The sequence below is a fragment of the Prionailurus viverrinus genome, chromosome D1, assembly GCF_022837055.1.
Source record: "Prionailurus viverrinus isolate Anna chromosome D1, UM_Priviv_1.0, whole genome shotgun sequence".
Taxonomy (NCBI): Eukaryota; Metazoa; Chordata; class Mammalia; order Carnivora; family Felidae; genus Prionailurus; species Prionailurus viverrinus.
The window spans coordinates 67,382,062-67,400,274 of record NC_062570.1 but is presented as its reverse complement, the minus strand read 5'-3'; the positions used below and the strand labels follow the sequence as shown (position 1 = coordinate 67,400,274).

General features: G+C 44.2%; 1 protein-coding gene and 1 long non-coding RNA gene across 12 annotated transcripts in view; one reads left to right on the top strand and one right to left on the bottom strand.

Moving 5' to 3' along the window:
• LOC125176034 (uncharacterized) overlaps positions 1–18,213 on the bottom strand; it is a 175,207-nt gene that overhangs the window by 70,341 nt on the left and 86,653 nt on the right. The gene's annotated exons all lie outside the window — the stretch shown is intronic.
• The window catches only part of IRAG1 (inositol 1,4,5-triphosphate receptor associated 1), a 120,103-nt gene that overhangs the window by 58,066 nt on the left and 43,824 nt on the right, over positions 1–18,213 (top strand). For 5 of the 11 annotated variants that reach the window (XM_047876744.1, XM_047876741.1, XM_047876750.1 and 2 more), the window contains exons 3-10: positions 3,193–3,293; positions 4,390–4,460; positions 6,635–6,808; positions 7,372–7,449; positions 8,218–8,270; positions 8,474–8,521; positions 9,701–10,321; positions 12,168–12,246. In XM_047876744.1, coding sequence (XP_047732700.1) covers positions 3,193–3,293; positions 4,390–4,460; positions 6,635–6,808; positions 7,372–7,449; positions 8,218–8,270; positions 8,474–8,521; positions 9,701–10,321; positions 12,168–12,246 — 1,225 coding nt within the window. The remainder of the gene's footprint in view (positions 1–3,192; positions 3,294–4,389; positions 4,461–6,634; positions 6,809–7,371; positions 7,450–8,217; positions 8,271–8,473; positions 8,522–9,700; positions 10,322–12,167; positions 12,247–18,213) is intronic. The other 6 variants (XM_047876745.1, XM_047876743.1, XM_047876742.1 and 3 more) reach the window with 6 other exon arrangements.

Sequence of the window (18,213 nt, the reverse complement as noted above, 5' to 3'; positions counted from 1 at the left end):
TCAGAAGCTGGCTCATCCTTTTATTCTATTTCCATTATTTGCCTCTAAATTAGGTTCCTGCATCCAAGTCCAGTGTGTGTGTTTGTGTTGTAGTCTTTCCCCTACAAATAAGCAATTATTTGACACCAGCAGGGTCTCGAGGAATTAAAATAAATTCTGACACTACCTACCTGGAGACAGAATCAGAACCACAGGTAAAGAACTCAGTCCTACAAGACTGCCCTCACTTCAGACACCAATCACAAGTTCAGGTTGTCACCTGTGCTTCTGATAGACTGGTTAGAAATCAGAGGTTCCCATGATCCTCTCCTCAGGTTTGATAATTTGCTAGAGTGACTCACAGAACTCAGGAAAACCAACTTACTCACTAGATTAATGATTTATTACAAAGTATATTAAAAGATACAAATCAACAGTCAGATGAAGAGATACACAAGGTGAGATTCTGAATAAAGGAGCTTCTGTCCTCATGGAGCTTGGTATGTGGCACAGTGGCATGTGGAAATGTTCTGGTTTCCCAACATGGAAACTGTCTGAACCTCCTCCTTTTAGAGGCTTCATTATGTAGGCATGATTGATTAACTCATTGGCCATCCGGGATTGATTCAACCTCTAGCCCCTCTCCCATCCCCAGAAATCAGGGGGCGGGACTGAAAATTCCCACCCTCTATTCATGGTTGTTTCCCTGGCAACCAACTTCCATGCATAGATGTCTTGCAAAAGTCACCTTCATTAACATAAACTCAGCTGTGGTGAAAAGGGCTTGTTATAAATAAAAGACACCCATTTCACCTTTATGGCTCTGAAGGAAGTTCAGAACTGAGGGCAAATATTATAAGATACCAAATATTATAAGAAGAGATTTTTCCATTGCTCTTATTGCTCAGGAAATTCCAAGGGTCTTGGGAGCCGTGAGCTAGAAACTGTGGATGAAGACCAAATATATATGAGAAATATACTTTGGTTATCTGAATGACTATATATATATATTTTTTTCTTATAAACCACAATATTGCAGTTCCATTCTTGACCTTTCTATCTTACATACCCCATAATCCACACTCCAGTTACACTGATAAATCCCTAATGCCCAGTTATGTCTTTTACTAATGCTGTTCCCTTTGCCCAAAACCTCTTCCCTACTATCTTTGTCTTACAAGCTCCCATCCATCCCTCAAAACCTAGCTCAAATGTCCTCTCTTCTGGAGAGTCTTCAACTCCCCTGATGAGTTTTCCTTCTTTTCCTTTGAACTTTCACAGAATGTGGTCCATTTCTTTTCAGATTAAATTTATTATAAGTATTCATTACTTCTCTGTATCCCTTGCTTGTGAGGTCTTGAGGGTCTTTGTTTTTCAAGCTGTTCCTGGCACATGATGGATAACTAAAGTGTCTTTGTTGAAGGAGAGAGAAAAGTTATATGACAGTAATAAAACTATTTATTGAAAACGCCAGTCATGTGCTAGGTGCTTTTTCAACATTATTTTTAAAACTCACATCAACCTTGTGAGTTAGATTTTATGATCATGGGGTATAGAGAGGTTAAATAACTTGCTCAAGGACACACAGCTAGTGGATGGTGAGCATAAATTTGAGCACAGGTCTGTATGATTCTTCCAATAGGCAATACTGTTTTCTACTCCTCCTATCTAGCCAAAGTCCCTGCCCAAACTTTCCTTCCATGTGCTCAGAGATTCTGAGTGCTTCCACCTCCTCCAATCCCTGCACCTCTCTCCAGCTGAAGAGGTCTTGGAACACAGGGATCTGGCATTCCCTGGCCTGACTCTGAGACAACTCTCTATCTCATCCAGCCTTTATGTTTGAAGCCAAGGGAGGGGAGGAGATGCAAATGAAAACGGGAAGAGCTGGTTTCACTAAAAATTGTGGGATTTAAGAAGTACAGATAGCACCATATGGAACCCACTTAACAACAAGTAATAATGAGAAAAGGAGAGAAGGCCTCCCCACCAACCTTGCAAAGAGTCAATATATATACACTAAGGGCTCAAGAACACAGCTCAGCCCTGGGTCTGTGAGGGCAGCCCCCAGGCAATGGCTTCAGGAAGGCCATTAGCTCCAGAAGGACACAGTCCTCAAAGTGGCAATGGCGACCCACTGCTCTGAAGCTCCAGGAAGCCACACCAACAGTGGGAGGTGGTGTAATGTGACATGCTTAAGAGTGTTAGCAGACAGGTCTTGGCAGGGACTGTGTGGTGTTCATAGAGAGCCCTGGCAGCACACACCAGTAAGGGGGTTGGGGATCAGGGAAGAAGAGAAGGAAAACGATAAGGGTACATATAAGAGGACCCCTAGAGAGATGCCCAGACATAACTGGGAATGATTCTGAGATGGAAATACAGCAACAGTAGGTGGCAAAAGAACCAGAGAGACATTGTATGTTACTGTTATCTAGTCCTATTTTTATCCCCAGTACACTTAGGTGTGGGAAAGTGCAAGTTGACATGCATCTTTATGGACCTTATTGTATACCCTATAGTGCTTTATTTGATTCACTTATTCACTCACTCAACCAATATTTATTATAGTCCAGATATGGTATTACCATTCACACAACCATCACAGTGTAACCGTATACTGATTTTACTACAGCCTCACCAACCCAGAATGGAAAAACTCTCATGTTTACTGTTAGTAGTTTTATTTAATGGTTTTGAAATACCTAAAAAATCTAAGTACTGGCTAATAACTTTTGTCCTAATTTCAGAAATGTGTAATTAGATAAACATTTTTCAAGGTTATACAAATTAAATGTCACAAATTAAATTATCAAAATGTCACAATTATCCCAATATGGGCTCTCAGTGAATATCGGGAATGTGTGGATGCATCCTTTCTCAGTCTGGCTGGCTGCAGCCTAAGCCTCTGCACCATTCTTTTTCTAGATTCTTAGTCAGGACTAACCAGGGGTGGCTTAGAGGTTCCCAAAACTTGGTGCATGAAAAGTAGAACATGTTAAGCTAGGTGAATGTTTGCTGGGGAATGAAGGAGAAATGGTGTTTTTACTTTCTTGCTTTCCTTTTTTCCCCCTTGAATAATCCAAATAAACTGCATTCAACTTTTATCAAGATGGTTCTGAGTGTCATGATACTGGAATAAATGCTCTAGCTCCACCTCCTGGGAGCTTCCATCATCCTAAGTCTAACTCCATCTGTGTTTTTGTTCTGAACCACCAGGGCCCTCACACTGCAGAAATATCCTGCAGTCCACCTACCATCATCCTGACTGGGGAAGCCAGTTCACCAGAAGGAGAAACTGATAAAAACCTAATCAACAGGTACATTCCATGTGCCTAATCTTTGTGCTGTATAGAACAATATTCCCTACAATATGAGGATTAAACAGATAGATAGATACATAGATAGATAGATAGATAGATCTTCTTCATTTATCATTTTATTGATGAAATTCAATCAAGCACTTTTTCCAAACGTGAGCAAAAGCTTGGGATTTTTTCCATTATCTCCCCCACCCCCAAATTATTTTTCTTCTCCTGGATCTGGCTCTTTGCACTTTAAGAAAAGCACAAATCATGCAGGCAGTTTTGTATAATAACTGCCCAGATATTTGCAAACAGACCTGAGAGATATGAGTCTTTGACTGGAGAATCCTGCCCCTGGCTGAAGTGTGTCCTGTGTGGAAGATGAGCCAAGGACATTGGCTCATATACACAGGGATGTCACTGCCTCAGTTTGGCACAGCACTAGTACATGCATTGGTTTAACTGGAATAAGATTGTGTAAGTATAGTTTCCAAAAAGCTACAAAGATCATTCTCATACAGATATATAGTGAGCATGTGTCAAATATTTCTTGAACTCATTGACAAGGGAACCATGAGGATAACAAAGCCAGTTCAAAAGAGGATATAAGAGATGGAAATATGTATATAATCAGTGAGGAGGAAAAGAATGCTGGAATAAGATCGCTAAGTTAAACATAAAATAGGTTAATATTCCACAAGGCAATGAAACCTTGTTTTTTATCTTTCTTCTCCAGAAATCATCTACATCTCTTCCAGACAATTATTCACATTTTATGAGTTTTCTACAGTTAGATGTTCACTCAGTCTGGGCCCTAATGAACAGTAAATAGTCAAAGTTACATTTCCTTAGGGAAGTGTTTCAAAAACCTTAGCAAGCATCAGAATCACCTAGGGGGCATGTTCAATCAAGATGTCTGGGTCCCACCCCCAGTGTTTCTGATCCATTTGGTCTGGGGTGGAACCTGAGAATTTGCATTTCTAACAAGTTCTCAAGCTTAGACAAGCTTGAAAGATGATGCTCTAGGACGACTTTGAAAGAATATACAGGTATCTGTGTGTTTACCAGTTGTGGACAAATTTGCTTAAGATGACTCTGTTCTGTCTTTCAGAGCTCACAGTCCCCATAGGAGGCTTTCTCACCGAAACTTGAAGGTTTCCACTGTTTCGCTGACTTCTGTGGGTAAGGGCTAGTCCAATTTATCTTATTTCTGTAGAGACAGGGGTCCGGCTGAAGTTGTGTTTGAGCAGGAAGGCTAAGATCTGGCAGCTTAGCCAGGCTCAGCCCCTTCCCCTCTCTTAATTCTCAGGCAGATCCATAACTATGAGCCCAAGAGGGCAAAGTCAGTCTGCCCCTCTGTGTTTGAGCCCAGAAGAAGTATGATATCTAATTATAATTTATTTGGTAAAAAGACAAGGCCAGGGGGTAAAGAAAAAGATGAGGAAGTCAAAGAGAATACAACTGGGTGAGGCTCAATTCTAGGGTTCAGGGGGCAGAGGCCTCCACCTCCTGCTAGAAAGGCCCACATCCAGGTAGGTATGTGCCTGAATGCAAGCATGGCTGCCCCAACCACCAGGTAATTCTCCAAGTGGTTTCTCAGGGTCTGTTCTGGACCATTGGAACAGAGATGTCATACAGATTTGGTCTCTGCTTTCATGTTGCTCATAGTCTATGAGCAGACTAAGACGTGAACAGATATAATCAAGACACTATATTTTAAGGTCCTTCACAGAAGTGTTAGGGAAACTGAGGCAAGAAGGGGACCAATTCTGTCTGGGGAGGGGGAAGGCTGGATAGGGATTCCAGATGAAAGAGTATTTGAGTTGTACCTCAGAGAGTTGGACAGACAGACAAGAGGAAGAAAAAGCATTCAAGGTGGAAGAAACAACATGGTGGAGATGCAGGAACCATAACAGAGTAACAGAGTGACTGAATGTTCTGATGTGTGTATTAGGGTCAGGGCTCTTTCAAATGCTAGAAACCTAACTTAAACTCTTACACCAAAAATACACACATACATACATACATACATAAATACATTCATACATAAAAATAAATAAAAGCCAGGTTTTGTGGTTTCAAGGAGTGCTGAATCCAGGTGCTCAAGTTGGGTCACTAGTAATTGGTTTATCCCATTTCTAAAGTTTCATGTGTTTGCTTCTTTTTTGTTTGTTCATTTGTTTTTTTGTTTGTTTGTTTGCAAATGGCTACCAGCAACTCCAGGCTTATGTTGCATCAGTGGAAATAGAGTGCCTCTTCCTGTACACTCAACACAATTCTAAGACTTGCCTCTTCTTGGCCTCCCATGGCCATCCCTGAGTCAATCACTATGGCCAGGGGGGTTGAACTCATTGACTGGCCAAGGCTGGGGTGAGGTGGGGGATAGGATTTATCTTCTTCCTAACCAACATAATTGAGACCCAGAGGAGTTTCATCCAAAGCAAACTGGGGAACTACAACCAGAAGAAGGGGAAAGGGAGGCTGTAGAGGCACAATGAGAGCTATTCATCACCAAGGGGGATGGGAGGGAGCTTAGGAGAAATATGTGGGATGGGCAAAAGTGCTGGGCCAAGTTTGGCTTTTGCACATGACTAGGGACCATGAGGAATCCTGATGAAGTAAGGCAGGAGGATTGCAAGGTCAGATATGGCTCTTAGGAAAATCACTCTGATAGGCAGTGGAAGATGGGATGAAGGGGAGAGCCTGAAGGTAAAGGACCTAGGAAGTGACTGTTGTAATTGTGCAGGTGAGATCTAAGAAACAAGAATGGAGAGGAGGCACAATTTCCAGAGATATTTATGAGGTAAATGATGATCAGGACTTGATGATCAGTAGATGGGACATGATGAGACTGAGGAAAGAGTGTGGAGTGACTTCCATGTTTCTGAGCAGCTGGGGAAAGTGGTGTCATTCACCCAGAGAAGACCTGCTGGAGAAGAGGCAGTTTTGGAGGAGGATGGGGGTAGACAGTGTGAGTAGAGGAAAGAAGGGAGGGAAGGTGGCCATGATCTTTGGAGTGTTCCCTTTATCCACACGTCTTAAGCTCACTAGCTTGTTGAAGAAACAGAGACCTGAAGGATGAACACACTAGGGAAACAGCATAGAGGTGGAGCTCCTGATGGCTTTCCCTAATGGCAGAGTTTAGGACAGTACTGGGAACCTGTTACAGAGGACTTGCCACAACCACAGACTACAGGCAGCCCTATCTGTCTGAGGCAGCCCTATCTGTCTCCCTAGCCCAGCATTAGGGCCAATGTTTGGCTGGCTGAGTCCACTCTGGGCAGCTTCCCTGGGCTGGGGTGTTGGTGGACCAAGGATCCCATGGCTCTTGCCCCATGTTCACCCTTCCACTGCAGACCCTGCAGGGCACATTATTGACCTGGTACATGACCAGCTGCCAGATATCAGCATCTCAGAGGAGGACAAAAAGAAAAACCTGGCACTGCTGGAAGAAGCCAAGTTGGTGAGTGAACGATTCCTGACTCGCCGCGGGAGGAAGTCCAAGAGCTGCCCCGGAGACTCCCAGTCAGGTAGGATGCACAGGTGGCTTCCCTGAGCACGTCCAAGGTGGGGTGGGGGATAGGGAGGTCCAGGCTCCAGTTGTGGGAGCTCTGCTTCCAAGAGGTGGCCTTTGACTTGCCTGCCCCAGGCCTCTAGACCCTAGGAGGACTGAGTCCTGTGGAAGGAATCTTGTGAGGAGAAGACATTTTACTCTGTTTCAGAAGCTCTAAAAATACTGATCCCACTTTAGTTCAGAAAACTCTGCTTTTCATTTTTTAGGCCTATTGTGTTTTTGTTTCACCAAGAAATGTTAGCCCATATGATACCCATGAATTTAGCATGGGTTTCCCCTCCCTGAATCCTGCATAGAGAGAAATCCCTGTGTGATGCCCGTGTGCACAGGCTCCTGGACCACTCTGCATGGATGGAGTCCTCCTGCGGTAGGAGCCTTATCTGGGAGTCCAGAATCAGTCCCTGTCCCTGACGAAACGATCCTAGTTCCCAGGGATCAGATATACCTGAAAGGATGTCTTTGTTTAGCTGAAGTTGTAAACCTTCACAAATGCTGGCCAGTTTGTGTCTGTTTCCACAGCTGTTGCCTTGAACCTCAGCCCCGGAGCTTCTCCCGCATCCTCTCAAAGCAACTCGCTTACTGTTCCCACGCCACCTGGTGAGGTCCAGTGCCCCTGGCTTCTCCCTTTGGGTGGCAGCTCAGCCCCTCCCATGGCCTGAGCAGGATGCCTCCTATCTTGCAGTCTTTCTAGTCAGGACCCCTGTTTGGTCTCCTTCTCAGAGGGCTCCCAGCTAGGCCTGGCTGGGCTGGCTCTGAGGAGGTGGATGTACTTTCTACTGGGGTTCTGAGCTCATGTGGGGAGACAAGCCTAACCCAGGATGAGGCCAGGTAGGAGAGGATGGAGGCAAGGTTGTGGGAAGGAGGCTAAAACTGGTGCTTTCTCTGCTAAGAGAGGACTTGCAGAGAGATCACCTCAGAGCTTATTTAGAAAGGCTTCTATTTGGACCACTCTTTTATTTTTTGGTTTCTTCCCTTTCATTAGGCTGTGTATGGGGCCACACCCTCAGACCAGCTCCGAAAGGGGCATGGTGCCAGGAAGAGTGGCATGCCCTTGTCCGAGTTGTGGGGCAAGCTCAGTTTCCACCCAGGCAGCCTGGGTTCAATTCCCAGTGCTGATACTTCCTGGATACATGGCCTTGATTTCCCTCTGCCTCAGTTTCCTCATGTGGTTTTTATGTTGATTAAATGAGGGCTCACCACAGAACCTGACATGTGGGAGACACTCAACAAATGGTGATGTTACTGGCAACCAGGCCTGAGGGAACTGGGGGAGGACATTCTGGGGAAGTAGATGTGTTTTTGCTAAAGAATCAGCTGACAGTCTGGAGTGCTGGACATCACTCACCAGTGTCTGGACCATTCCAGGTTTGGATGCATGCAGTGGCCCAGAGTCTCCTTTGCTTGGAGCACCACCACAGGTAACAGGGGCCCAGTTTGGGGTTTCTATGCCACCTGGTCTCTCTTCTTATCACTTAACCCCTGTAAGACCCTCCATGATGTATTGAGATGAGGGTTCTGGGAGGGGGAGACATCTATTACCTCTAGAGGCCTCTTTGAGGGTATTTCAAGAGGAGATATGATTTCTTCACATTGCTATCTGACTTGTGTTTACTTTCTCCAGCAGAAGGGGGATGAGGCCGAAGTCTCTTCACCTCATCTTGGCGAGCCTGTGAGTGTGAACTCTGCCCAATCTGCATGATTCAGGTGGGGGAGACACTGTTCCAAAAGCCTAGGCTGGCCCTGGGCAGCCTGCGAGTGGGTGTACATGAGTGGAGGGTCAAGGCTGGGGAGCTGGAATGTTCCTCTGTCCTATCATGATGGGAATTCTGAAGTGGAGGGGGGTAAGGAGGCAGGATTCAGTGGGGATCACCTCCATGGTGGCCCTGCTTATATCCCTGCACCCTCACTCAGGCCACTAGCCAGAAACCAGGGGGATTACTAGGCCCAGCAGCAGTCAGGCAAGACTGCTGCTTTTTCCGCTCTAGTGAAAATTGCAGTAAAGTTCCAGCCCCTGGGTAGGATTCTTCCTGGGGGCAGCCTGGAAAATCTCACCTTTGCTGATGAGCACTAGAAGGATCCCACCCCTACTCAGAGCAAAGTGCTCAAGGTGGTGTCGAGGGCAGCATAAAATATAATATCATCTAGAACTGGGGCTGGAATAGAGTTCTCTTGGAGAGTTTCAGTACTCACACAAGACAGCCACACAAATACCCCAACATAGACCTCTAGGCTCCTCACAAAGCAGGTTTCCTTCAGGAAATAAAATAAGAATGCAGAAAGATATCACTTTTGCAAGAATCACCTGATTCAATGGTCTTTAACCTCTTTTGGATCATGAAACTTTCTGAGGAAGTATTGAAAGCTGTGGATTCTCTTCCCAGAAAAACATAACACGTACACATAAACACACATATACATTTTCCGTAATTCCAGAGGTTACCAAATCTGATGAGAAATTGAGTCCCTAAGAGTTAAAGTCCTTGCCAAGAAGAGTCAGGACTAGAAACCAGAGCCACTGAGTCAAGGCCAAAACTTGTGGCTGCCCCCAAGCTGCCCTCTATTCACTGTCCTCCACAGATCCTAGCCCTTGGGAAGTTCTTGGCAAATTGTGTATGGCAGGTCCCCTTGTCCTGTCTATTTTATAGACCTCAGGCTTGTCTGTGGATCCCTTTTACTGGTTCAGACTTGACTGAGAAGTCTTCCCCTAGCACTTAGTGCACACACTGGCACACATACACACAGGCACCTTAGCAGGTCTGTGGGGGCAGAGGCCTCACAGTGGAAGTGGCCACACCTCTTTCCTCTCTAGCCTGCCTCTATAGTCCTAGCTCTACCTTGTCTCTTTCAGAAGAATGTCTCCAAAGGGCTAGCTGACCGGAAGCAGAATGACCAGAGGAAAGTGTCTCAGGGCAGGCTGACTCCTCGTTCTCCTACAACTGAGAAGTCCAAAGAAATTGCAATTGAACAAAAGGAAAACTGTGATCCCCTCCAGTGCTCTGAGGCCACACACAAGGGTTCAGCTTCCAGCATAGGCAGTGGTGGGAAAATGGCCTTGAATAGCCCTCAGCCTGGTCCTGCTGAAAATGACCTGGGAAAGGTGCTTCTGAAGACGGCCAGGGAGGGCAACCCTCTGCCTAGAGGTCCAGCCCAGGGTTCTGGAGGGGCAGCTCCCCTGGCCCCCCAGGAAAAAGGTACAGCTGGAGAGCCGACAGGGTCAAAGTTTGGCTCCAAAGCTGAGCTGCGGTCCCCTGCTTCTCGGCCACCCCTATTGAGGGGGGTCTCCTGGGACAGTGGTCCTGAAGAACCTGGCCCCCGGCTGCAGAAAGTGCTTGCCAAGCTGCCTCTGGCAGAGGAAGAGAAGCGTTTTTCGGGCAAAGCTGGCAGCAAGCTGGCCAAGGCACCTGGACTCAAAGACTTTCAGATACAAGTGCAGCCAGTGAGGATGCAGAAACTGACTAAGCTCCGAGAGGTGGGTTCCTGAGGGCCAGCTGGGCAGGGTGTACACTCCAGGTCCTTCCTGAGCTTCAGATCTCTGGGCCAAGCTGGACTTGGGGCAAGGTAGCTCTGGCTTGGACTTGGGCCTTATAGGGCCCTAAACTTCCCTACCCTGATAAATCAGGCCCACTCTATAGCTTCTTCTTCATAAGTGCCAGTTTCAGGTGAGTGAGTGTGGGATATAGTTGCCACACAAAGCCACATTTTAAGCCACATTTTAAGGCAGTTATATGGAGGGGCACATGGGCCCTCAGGACTGGGCTGTGTTTTCCTCTCCAGCCAGAGCTGGAAGCTCATAAACAGGAAGCCCTTGATGGAGCACCTTGTCATGCCTAGGCCTGGGATAGGCAAGGACGGAATAGCTTTTCCCTTTGTCAGGCCCCCCAGCTTTCCTTCCTGATGCCTGTTAACAAAGGGCCTCAAATCCATCTTCAAGGATAATGATGGCCATGAGGGACTGCTCCCCCTGTGGTGAATTTCTTCCAATGTCTGTGATGTCCCCAACTTTCACTGGCCACCAAACTAGGCACAGTAGTCTCTCATGGGGCTGTCACCCTGTGCAGGGGGATATTGGGAGTGTCCAGCGATGTAGGGGACAGAAACAGGGTGTGGGGGCAAGAAGAGGTTAACAGGACAAAAGAATCATTACCCAGTCCTCTCTTCCCCAGAGGGCCAACCCAGGCCGCAGGTCAAGGCAACTGGGATTCCATGGGGTGGGACCTGGCACCCTCATGGCCGGAACTGGACAAGGCTCTCCTGGTTCCCCTGCAGAATGGGTGTGAGATGGGGAAGGAAAAGAGGTATCTGATAGTGGTCAAGCACAAGAGAGGAGGTTTCTGTGCTAGCAGGGACACATTGCAACATGTCCTATTCAGAAACCTTCATTGCTATTCAGAAACTTTCCACAAGGCTCTGAATTGAATGCTCTGGGGAGCTGCTAAGGAAACAGGTAAAGGGCCCTGGCCAATTACTTTCATTTGGGCTATGAGCACCCTCTGCTGGCCCCTTCCCTTCCTTCTTTACGCAGGGGGTAAACCACTCAAGTGGCCCCTGCTCTACGTGAGACTGAAGATCCCTTTGTAAGCACGATAAGGGGCGAGGAAATCTGTCAGACATTGGAAGTGCTGGTCTGGTGCTGATTGACTTGGAGCAGGTGTGAGCCTACCTGTGCCATATACATGTGGTTGGCATCCCCATCTCTCCTGGACTTTGACTGCTGTGGCCCCAGGCAGTATAGTGGGGTGGCAATTCTCAGGCCTCATTTGTCTGGAGAGTTTAACAACTCAAGGGATGCCATAACAGGCCACTGGGGAACTGGGAGAGAAGTTGTAATTCCTGGGAGTGGGCATTCACTGCCCTAAACAGCAGGGCTAGAAGCTCTAGCCAGCTCAAAGCACAGTCATGAGCTCAAGAAAGATCATTTCCAGCGGGAGCTTCATACACATCTAGGGGACAATCCTGTCCCCAGAGTCCTGGGATCTGCTTCTGTTTGTTGTATAGCTCTCAGCCACAGTGTGGCTGGAGCATTTGCCCAGAGGCCCACAGGCTTATTTAAAAGTCAGACCATGCCAAGGACAATTCTTAACTCAAGGAATGTGGTGCTAATGGTGGGTTTTCAGGCACCTTTATGGGCTGGGAGAGGAGCAGTCTTCCAGGTGCCTTTCATATATCACCACGTTATGACTGTCCAGCCACCTTTGAGGCTGCCCTTAGTACCTCCCACATGAAGCTGAGTGAACACAGGCCCAAAGACAGAACCGAGAGATGAGTTCAGCCTGATGTTATCATCCAAAATGTTGTTTTCTTCTTTTCTTAAAAAGGAGCACATCCTGATGAGAAATCAGAACTTAGTGGGGCTCAAGCTTCCAGACCTTAGCGAAGCAGCTGAGCAGGAAAAAGGTAGGTGTGGTCGGGGCAGATGCTCTTCTCAGGCCAGTGCTGGGTTCATTTTCACCAGATCAAAGAAGGTGAATGTGTAAATACTAGACTTCCTGTCAGGGCCTTTGTCCCATTGGCAAGTGTGGGCCAAACACAGAGCAGGCCCTCAGTAAATATTTGCAGATAAATGAATGAATCAGATTATGTTTCCTGCCCACTCAGGAAACTTCTAAACTTGTCTCCTTCCAACCAACCCCCTGCTTCCGGACCCCGCCAGTCCTCTCTGAGCCTTGTTAGCACTTAGTGGGCCTGGAAGGGTGACCCAGGCCTGAACTTTTGACACTTCCTTTTCCTCTCACACCCAGGAAGCTACCCAAATAGAACGGTTCCTCTTTTCAAGACATCAGAGTCATCTCTTGCTTTCTAATTTACTGTCACCATAAAGTACAGACCCCAACCCTTTCCTCCCTGGCCCTTCAAGTCCCCACCTACCTACTCTGCCAGACTCATTTTCAGAAAATAAGACTTTGGGTCTCTTGCCTCCCTCCCTTCCCCCTTTCTCCTGGCTCACCTCTTCTATGGGTTATGCTACCTGTGGTTAGTCTCAGCACAGAAGCTTTCTGCCTAAGGATTGTTATGTGAGCATGTCCAGGGTGCCACAACCATGTTGGAGGCCCTGATCTGAAATATAGTTAAGTAACACCAACCTATTCAACATTAACAAGATTCTCAGAAGTAAAATTTCCAACAATTTTTTAAAGTACTAAATTAAAAAAATTAACCATCTGTAGAGGAAATCTCTGGAAAAGTATTGTATACTTTTCTACTTTTAGTTTTTAATTTGCTTATTAAAGAAGATTCAAAACACTAGGAAAAGATTCAAAACCCCATAAATTCTGAAAAAAGCAATTTTTATTCTTTCCAGTATTTACAATTTTTTCACAATTGGTTTGATTGTGTAGATATAATTGCCTATTTCTACTTTTAAAACTTATTTCATAACCAATTCCATATATTTTGGCTTGTCCTTTTATTTATCATTTGATGGGTATATTATTGGGTATTTCAGATGTTTATAGTTCTTTTAACTATGATTAACCACCCTACTTTAAACAACTTGGTACCTGTAGTTTTTTCTTTCTTCCTTCAAGTTACTCTCTTGGGATAAATTCTCAGGCTTGAGATTCATTGGGTCAAAGCATAGAAACATTTGCATTTACTAAATTGCTTCCAATGTGGAATGCTACCTGCAAAGACTGAGTGACGACTCTTCCTCCTAAGAACTACCAGCAATTGACATTGCTTTGCTTTTATTCCTTATGCGCCAGAATATAGTAAGAACCAGATACTCAATAAATGCCACTTTGCTATCACTTCAATTAATTTGCCAGCAAGCAAGTTCAAATTTAAACATTTTAAATATTTATTTATTCTGCTTTTTCTTATTGGGTAGGTTAGCTTTTCATCTCTATATCCAAGTGTCCATTTGGGCCTTAGGTTTTTTGTTGGGTTGTTTCTTTTTTGCTGGTAATATATGTAAACTTTATAGATATTAACATTTCATTGGCTATATTTTTTTCTTGTAATTGATTTCCAGTTTCATACCATTATTATTGGAAAATATGCTTGATATAATTTCAGTCTTCTTAAATTTGAGACTCGTTTTGTGCCCTAACATATGATCTATCCTGGAGAATGCTCTATGTGCACTTGAGGAGAATATGTATTCTATTGCTTTTGAGTGGAATATTCTGTGTATATCTGTTAGGTCCAAGTGGTCTAACGTGTCATGTAAGGCCAATGTTTCCTTATTGATTTTCTGTCTGGATAATCTAACCATTAATGAAAGCGAGGGTATTAAAGTCCCTTACTATTATTGAAGTGCTGAAAATTTCTCCCTTTAGGTCTGTTAATATTTGTCTTATGTTGGGTGCATAAATATTTACAAATCTTATATCTTCTTGTCGGATTTGTATTTTTCTCAATACTTTTTCATTCTAACATTTTTCATTTAACGAGTTTTGTTATTGCAGAGAAATTATAAAGTTCTCATAATCATCTTTGCCTATCTTTTCCTTTGAGAAGTCTTCCATTATTTAAATCATTATAAAAAATTATTTCTCCTTGGGGCACCTGGGTGGCTCAGTCGGTTGAGCGTCCGGCTTTGGCTCAGGTCATGATCTCGTGGTCTGTGAGTTCAAGCCCAGTGTCAGGCTCTGTGCTGACAGCTCAGAGCCTGGAGCCTGTTTCAGATTCTGTGTCTCCCTCTCTCTCTGCCCCTCCCCCACTCATACTCTGTCTCTCTCTCTCTGTTGAAAATAAACATAAAAAAATTTTTTTAAATTATTTCTTCTTAATTGGGATAGCAAATCCATTTTCTAATAGTTTACAGTTTGATCTATTTTTTGTTAATACCTGTGAAATTTATTTTAAGATATTGGGTATTTGGAGATTTAAGATCCTATTACCTCAATAATATTTTGATAGTATGTATATTTCTTGTTGTTTTGTGGCTTAGACCATCATATACTATATTCTTTGTGTGTGTATATATATATATATATATAGTGCTGGGCCCTTGATTCTGTTTTATTCTAATCAGTACTGTACCATTTTACTTACTGCTGCCATATAATATGTTCTAGTATGTAGTGAGGTTACTTTTCTCTCATTGATTTTCTTTCTCAGAATATTCATTATATTCTAGATATAAAGATTCAGTGTGAAATAATGGAAAGAACAACTGGACAAAAAGTCAGGAGATTTGAGTTAATGTCCCAGTCCAGGAACCAGCTGACGGGTCTTTAAATATGTTCTTCCGGGGCACCTGGGTGGCTCAGTCGGTTAAGTGTCCAACTTCAGCTCAGGTCATGATCTCACAGTCCATAGTTAGAGCCCTGCATCAGGTTCTATGCTGACAGCTCAGAGCCTGGAGCCTGCTTCGGATTCTGTGTCTCCCTCTCTCTGCCTCTCCCCTGCTCATGCTCTGTCCCTGTCCTCTGTCTCAAAAATAAATAAAAATATTAAAAAAATTAAAAAAAAACAAATATGTTTTTCAACCTCTGTTCCCTCTTGGACTAGAGAGGACCTCAGAAGGCTCTTAACTTTAATCTAAGATTCAAGGATTACAAGTCTTTTCTAGTTTTGCCTATACCTATTTCTTACCTACCTTACCTCTTCTTACTTACCTATTTCTCTAAGTGAAATTTATACCATTTTATACCTACCTACCTATTTCTTTAAGTGAAATTTATACCATTTTATACAAGATTTTAATTGTGATTGCTCTAATGCCACACATTGGATTCAGAAGAACTGTCCTAATTTTGTTTGTTTTTATAGTTTATAGACTTTTAAATTACTTACTTTGAAAACATTTACTTCTCACTCAAATATATGGTTTGTCCCTCTATTGAGTATTCCTTTCTTTTTCCTCTAAAAGATTTGATGTTCTTGTACAGGTCTCCCATTTCTCTTATTGGGACACATTCTATGTGATTTATAATTTTGCTTGTTTATGAAGAAGACTCTTTTCTTCATTATATTTTCCTAGCTGATAATTAGTGGCATAAATGAATGCTGCTTGCTACTATACATGTTCCTTGTATATTAACAAATGGTAGAGGGATTACTACAGTGACTAGCACAATTACTATAACTAGGGTAATTATTACATCTCAGGTACTAGGCTAGGCATTTGATAATATTGTCCTGATCACTTGCAGGTCATTTCAAGCCAAAGATGTGAGGCTCACTGTTGGCTAATTCCCAGGCTGCATGCTGGGAATGCAGAGGTGAAAAAGGCTCAGGCCCTGCTGTCCACAAGAGGGCCTTTTCCTGGCTGTCATTATTAATCCCCTCAGCTACCTCAACAACCTCCTATCCCTTCGACATTCCTGACCTCCTCACCCAGCTCAATCCGACTGTCCGCACTCAGCCAGAGGAATCTCTAAAATGCAAATCCAGTCTAGCATCTTCAGAGGCCTTCATTATGCTCTTAGAATGGGCACTGGAATCCTTAGTAGGATCTACAAGGACCAGTGTCATTAACCCTGCTCCCCTCCCCCACATCTTTGAGGGCCACTCTCCTTTTCACTCTCAACATCTTGGACTTTCTTCAGCAACTCATTCCCCCTTCTTCTTAGGCTTGGCACAGGCTGTCCCCTCTACCTGGAATGTTCTTCCTCTCACCTTCTTTGCCTAATAAACTCCCATTCTTTAGATTTAGATTCTTAGATTTCTGCTCAAATGTCACTTTTCTAGAGAAGACTTTTCCAGCACCCCCAGATCCTTCTCTCTTATAAAACCTACAATAGTATGAAATGTAGTGTTTTAGTATTTCTCTAATTAATCTCTGTCCCACTAGGTAACAAGCTCCCAGAGAACAGTGACCTGTGTGTTTTGCTCAGCATTATATCCCTAGCTACAAGCCCATTGCCTGGAACACAGTAAGCACTCAATAAATGTTGAAAAAATGAATGAGCCTACACTCACCTTCCAGGAGAGGAAATGCAAAAATAGACAATGTAACTATAATACATTGTGTTAAGATTTCAACAACACAAAGTATCTAGGAACACAGAAGAAGAAACAGCCAACTTAGTAGGGGTAAGTGAGTCAGGGTTGGATTCCAGGAGGAGCAGCTTTGAGCTGAGGAAAACAGGGGCCTCCCAGGCAGAGGGAACAACAGGAGCAAAGGCACACAGGCATCTTCTAGTGCTTGGTATGTTCTGGGAACAGAAGGAATCACATGTGAACCAAATGTGGGTCATGTGTCCTAGTGAGATGGGCAGCAAGGGTGGAGGGTGAGGGCTTTAAGAGACAATTAATGAGTTTAAACTTTATTCAGGACCCCTTAGAAAGCCAGAGAAACCTGCAGATAAGGAAGCATCAGGATCAAAGTTGAGCTTGAGAATAATTCTTCTAGACAGATTGTGAAAGCTGGCCTGAAATGGGAGAGACTGAAGGCAGGGAGACTGGTAAGAGGGTATGGAAACAGTGTGGTGAGAGGTGACAAGACTGTAGACTGAGATGGACAGGAGGGAACATGGGAGGGACAGGTTTGAGAGCTATCTGGAGGTCAGCGTGGCAGGACTGGTGAGGATGGGCAAAGGGGGAGACCAGAAAGACCACCAGGTATGTGTCTGCATGGCCAAGGGGGTGACGATGTCATTAATCAGGATGGGAGCACAGGAGGAAGAGCTCACTTGAGGAGGAAGACAGCAAGTTTGGATTCGGATGTGCCCATGAAGAGCAACTTGGATGCCACAGTCTGACAGACCTAGTTTTGCATCCCAGTTCTACCACTAATTAGCTGGAACACTAGAGAATCTACTTAACTTAGTTGAGCCTGAGTTTCCTAGGTTGCAGTTTCCCCAGAAAATTAGCTTAGTAATATTTATTTTGCCAGGCTGTTATAAGGAATGAATGAGAAAGTACATCTAATGCAAGCTGATGTTTGATTAATTGTGGCTGTTGAAATCATTTTCATTATCCTGATCCAAGTGGCAACGTCTAGGAGGTGGTTGAATCTCTGGACCTGGAGGCTGAGAGAGATGTGGGAAGTTCCTCTAAGACCCGCCCCAGTCTGAGCTCAGAGCTGTCAGATCTCAGAGAAAAGGCCAACCTGAGAAGATCAATCTGAGGAAAGTTTATCCCCAACCAGTAGCTTTGGCCCTTTGGGAATCTTCCTGGGTCTCAGAGCATCTTTAATCAGATGCTTGTAATCAGGCTTTAATCAGAAGCCTTTTCTAAGGCCTGGAGATTGCTAGAAACAAATGCTTTCACTGGAATGAGCTAATATAGGCAGATATTTTAAAAATAATTTTACTGCTAAAATACCCCATGTCCATTATCAAAATATTCAACTAATAGTGAAAAATATAAAGAGAATAAAAATAGTTTTTACTAAATGCCCTCTTCCCCCAAAATGAGGAAGGAAGAAAGATGGAAGATTATGCTAGATTGCTAGATGTACTTATTTTAGAT